The sequence below is a fragment of the Malania oleifera genome, chromosome 13 (genome assembly GCF_029873635.1).
Source record: "Malania oleifera isolate guangnan ecotype guangnan chromosome 13, ASM2987363v1, whole genome shotgun sequence".
NCBI classification, from domain to species: domain Eukaryota; kingdom Viridiplantae; phylum Streptophyta; class Magnoliopsida; order Santalales; family Ximeniaceae; genus Malania; species Malania oleifera.
The window spans coordinates 21,173,526-21,178,322 of NC_080429.1; the positions used below are offsets into that span (position 1 = coordinate 21,173,526).

General features: G+C 36.2%; 1 protein-coding gene across 1 annotated transcript; it reads right to left on the bottom strand.

Annotated features, from left to right (window-relative positions):
- Positions 1-270: 270 nt before the first annotated feature.
- On the bottom strand, positions 271-3,792 carry LOC131146833 (putative glycerol-3-phosphate transporter 1). The gene is made up of 3 exons (XM_058096633.1): positions 3,594-3,792; positions 1,852-2,942; positions 271-1,254 (listed from the first exon to the last, which is right to left on the bottom strand). Exons 2-3 carry the CDS (start codon positions 2,855-2,857, stop codon positions 689-691), a joined length of 1,572 nt encoding a protein of 523 aa, XP_057952616.1. The 5' UTR covers positions 2,858-2,942; positions 3,594-3,792; the 3' UTR covers positions 271-688.
- Positions 3,793-4,797: the final 1,005 nt, after the last annotated feature.

Sequence of the window (4,797 nt, forward strand, 5' to 3'; positions counted from 1 at the left end):
CTCCTCCAGTCCTAACAATATGTTCTCTCATTGATTAAGTTGTTCCGTTTTTTCAACTACTTCATTATGAAAAATTCAAGTGGAGAAACTACTAAATTTCAGACAACAAGTTTTAACTCAAGTTTGAAAATTGAAGCACCCTTCAACCCCATAAAATATGGGTATACACCCATAGAGAGGAAGAATTTTAGCACTAGAATTTGCTGAGGCCTTTGCCTACCACAGAGGAAGCACACTTATTAACATTTTCACCTCAGTAGCAACATCATGTTTTGACTGTTTCAATCTTGTAACCTTCTCAAATAAAATTCATCAGCAGATCAAATGACTTTCTCAAATGGACAAAATATTGAGCAACAAAAACAATGAGCCATCTCCGAGTGAATTATCTTTCCGAATTCCACTCTGTATCTGATGAAACATACAACTGCACATGGCTATGGATTAAAATCCAAAATAAAAGATAAAATAAATCCCCACTCCACCACCCCCCAAATAAAAAAAAAAATCTTTCCTCAATACTCCAAACTGAAAGTAAAGAGGATTAAAAAGCATCCTCTTCTATCTTCAAAGATCATCGTATCGGAGGGACTTTCCCTCTTCATCTAATGATCATAAGCAAGGAACCCTGGAACTTCCTAAACAAACAAATGAAACAAAAGGAGGCCTACTGCCCTTTTGTCAACAATCACACTTCAGGTGCTGCTGCAGGAGATCTTGAGGATTGCCCTCTTTGTGATCTCGATTCCTCAATCTTAGCATTCACCTCGGTCACAACAAGCCTTGTTAGAAGCAGGCCTGCCACGAGGGCGGATGCCATCAGCATTGTAAAGACTGCACTCCAGCTCTTGGCAGATATATAACCAGTTAATAATGGTCCGAGGGCAGCCCCAACAGAGCCCGTTCCATCTATAATGGCTGTCACAGTTGCCAAAGCGCGAGAGTTCCCGTTCAAGGAATTATGGGTTCCCAAGTCAGCTGAAACAGCCGTGGTTATAAGAGCATAAGGCCCATTCACGAACAATCCAGTGATGAGCATTAGGATGGCATTTAGGCACAAGGAAATGTCTCCATAACACCGGTATAAAAAGAGAGAAGGGATGGCACAATACATGAAACTCGCTGCTGTTATGGCTCTCGCATTCAAGCGATCAGAAATGTGGCCTGCAAGAATTCCTCCGATCACTCCTCCAACATCAAACAACGTAGATAAGTTTCCGGCTGTCTCATCAGATAAATACTTGCCATCTATCTCTGCAAGGTGAAAGAATGTAATGGAGCGAATTCAGACACAATGGATGTAAACACAGTTTGCAGTACAGCAAATTAAAGTTGAAAAAAAAAAAAAATGAGAAGCAGGAGTCAGTGTAAGGTAGCTGCCTGCCCAGGTTTCTTCAACTCATGAGTCATGACATGGAAGGGCTTCTTCGGCTTTTGAATATGGATATATTCATCTTTCATGAAGTACACTAGCATGATTCATTACACATTAAAATAACCTTTCAAAATTTCTTGATACAAAAAATGTATATCCTCAATTGTGAATAATCTTGGTTGTGTTCAGGATATGGAGCACAAAAACACCAAATCTGTAAACATGGAAGAGTTCACCATTCTGGGAAAAAAAAAGAGAGACTCAAACAGTATGCTTAAATGTATGAAGCATAAAGCAACAAGTCTTGAGTATCCAAATACAATGCACTTTTTGTTTCGATGCTCCGAGCCAATACTTTTTTAGCCAAGTTACCAAGAGAGAGAGATACGGCAAAATGGAAAGTTTTTGGGTTTATGAGCACACTAAAGGGAGCTTCACAATTTGAAAAAAATTCAAAATCAAAGAAACATAATTACCTGTGTGGGAAATGTAGAAAGGGAGCCAATATAGAAATGTATAGGCGACCAATTTGGCAAAGAACAGGCAAAAAGCAAATGGAGCGACTCCAGGAATCTTCCATGCTTCAATGAACCCCACGGCTTTCTCCTCAACGTCTGTATCTGATCCTAAAAGAGGTTCTGCTAGTCCCTCCCCAATTTTCTCAGGAGACGCCAAAGCATCCTCATCTCTGTCAGCTCCTACTGAATCAGGACTAACCGGCAACAGCAGAAAAACCACCAAACCAATGAAAGCAATAAGAAGACCAGGCACCACAAAAGACCAACCCCATCCATATTGAAGTAGCGCTGAAGCAATCAAAGAACCCGAAATGTTCCCAACAGATGTATGAGCATTCCAAATACCCATAATCAGCCCTCTCCTTTTCTTCCCAAACCAGTTCCCAACAACGGCAACCACCGAAGGCCATCCGGTTGATTGAAACAGTCCGGCAAACATTTGAACTATTAAGAAGTAGTAGAAATTATGAATGTTTGCCCAGTAGCCAACACCGAAAAGTGAAGTGAACAAACCAGTTCCTACCATTCCCACTGTCAAAAGTATTCTCAAATTCAATCTGTCACCCAACTGTCCAGAGAAGTACATTCCCAGAGCATATACTGAGAGGAAAGCCACATCAATTTCACCAAGCAAGGCTGTGCCATCTGATCCATTGAAAGGAGCCCAACCACTCCCAAGCACCCACGAAAATTTCTCGCTTTCAATCGGTCCATGGAAGTGAGTTATTCGCAAGGGGAAAAACTTCATCCTAAAATCCGATGACTGCGGATCAAGGGCACTCTTGACAACGCTAGTGGTTTTTCGAGCAGCATGGTAGCTGGTGTATGCAACAAATGTTACAATCAGGACAATTGTTTGGTGGGTTTTGAAGGAAAGTTTGGTTTTCTTGATGTGCTCAAAGAACCGAATTCCAAGGGGTTTGCTATACTTCCTCCCTGGTGCTGGCCCCGATGACGATCCCATATATAAATCCTTCTCAATTGATGAGTTCAGCGAGTAAGAAAGGATTTAACTACCTCTTATTAAACCAATAACAGCAAGCTGAAACCTATATAAATCCAAACAAGCGATTCAAATAAGTATTGTTTTAAATAAAGTTCAGAACTGTGAATGAATTAGTGCCTCAACTCCACAGAAATTGAGCCGTAGCACATTTTATAAACAATTCCCAAAAAATTTCAAATGGAAAGAAGAAATACAAAAACAAAAACAGTCAAAAATCATCAAGTTCACAACAACTCTTAGTAAACCAATTCCAAACAATTTTCCAAAGATCAGCACAATCCTTACAACTCCAGGCTCTAAGATACCAGATTAAATTAACTGCAGACAGGTCTCTAAACCTTTTCAAAAAATTTCAATCCATATCAAACACATATTGGTACTAACTCAGCACAAATTTATGAATAAAATAATATAAACTTGCAAATTTCACAGTAGAGATATAAATAACTCAGAAGAACTAGAAAACAAATAGGAAATGAAATTTAGTGCCAAAGAAAAAAATATTCCTAACAAACCAAGGCCAACCAAAGATAACCCATTCCTAAATTAATCTTTGTTCTTTGAGAAAAATAAAAAACCATTACACAAAACAAAACAACTTCTCAATGATCTTTCCTTGCACCAAACAACAAATTACTCGCCCAAACAAAAAAAAGAAAAAGAAAAACCCAAATGAAGAGGATAAGAAGCATACCTCTCTCTCTGCCAACATTCACCGGCTCTGTTTCCCTGTCTTAATCCCTTCAGAATCCCACGCTGCCTCCCTCCCTCCCTCTGCTTTTTCAATTACTTGGAATGAGACTCCTTCATGCATCAGCAAGCAACGACAAGAATAAATACTGGAAGCGATAATTATTTTATGAGTGTGAATTGACAACTATGCTCTTCTATCCTCACTTTGAACGTTTCTGAAACAAATAGCAAAGTTTTTTATTCGATCATGGGTTGACGAAAATACCCTTGGACTTTGTGCCAAGATATTATATTGGTCGCCTGAGGTGTCCCGGTTTTTTTTCATAAATTATATAAAATCCCCAATTATATCTTTTTACAAATGCTTCCAAATTTTAAATGCAACAATTATTTTGAATGACTTATATATATATATATATATATATATATAATATATGTAATTTCTAAAACATGTATTTTTTTTTTCAAAATTTAAAGTAATACCTCTCCCAACCTATAACTCTTCTTACCTTCTCTCAAAATTAAAATTCGTAACCTCTAACATAAAAATTTGAAATCTTCAAACAGCCCTACACTTTATTTGAATCGAAAATTAAGCTTGTGATAAAGAATAAAATAAAATTAAGAAGATTTATTTTTATTATATTGTTTATATTAAATATTATTTAAAATAAAATTTTATTTTAAAAAATTAATATTAATGATAGGTAAAATTAAAACTTATTCATTGAGTTGGTATGATTTTGTTTTCTTTCATACTTTCTTTGATAATCAAATGTGAAAAATATTTTTTCAAATTTTCTTTTCTTTTTTCTAGTTTATATATGGGAGTCTGAAATTCGAATCTTAGATTAAAATATGTGTGAAGTTGAGTAAAATTCAATACAAAATTATACTGAAAGTTACACAAATTTTAATTTCGAACCTAAACTTCATATCAAACATAAACCCTATGTTTAAGAACTTCGAATGGAAATTTTGGATTCGAATTTGTTTCATTTTAAATAAATTTCAACACATTTATATTGAATTAATTCAAATTGATGCCCTAAAGGGCATTTGAGTACAAATGTAGGAACCCAAACCAAAAAAAGAAACAAAAAGAAAAGAAAAAGAAAAGAGGGAGGAAAAGAAAATAAAGGAAACTATTTGGTACAAAGACCAAACCGTCAACGATTTGAGAAATCTCAGGAAAAACTATCGAC

Excerpts from the sequence above, each read along its gene's own strand:
- LOC131146833 (XM_058096633.1), bottom strand. The coding sequence starts at position 2,857 with ATGGGATCGTCATCGGGGCCAGCACCAGGGAGGAAGTATAGCAAACCC. Across the intron at positions 1,255-1,851 it reads TTTCTACATTTCCCACACAG|AGATAGATGGCAAGTATTTA; the intron begins GTAATTATGTTT and ends TTCACCTTGCAG.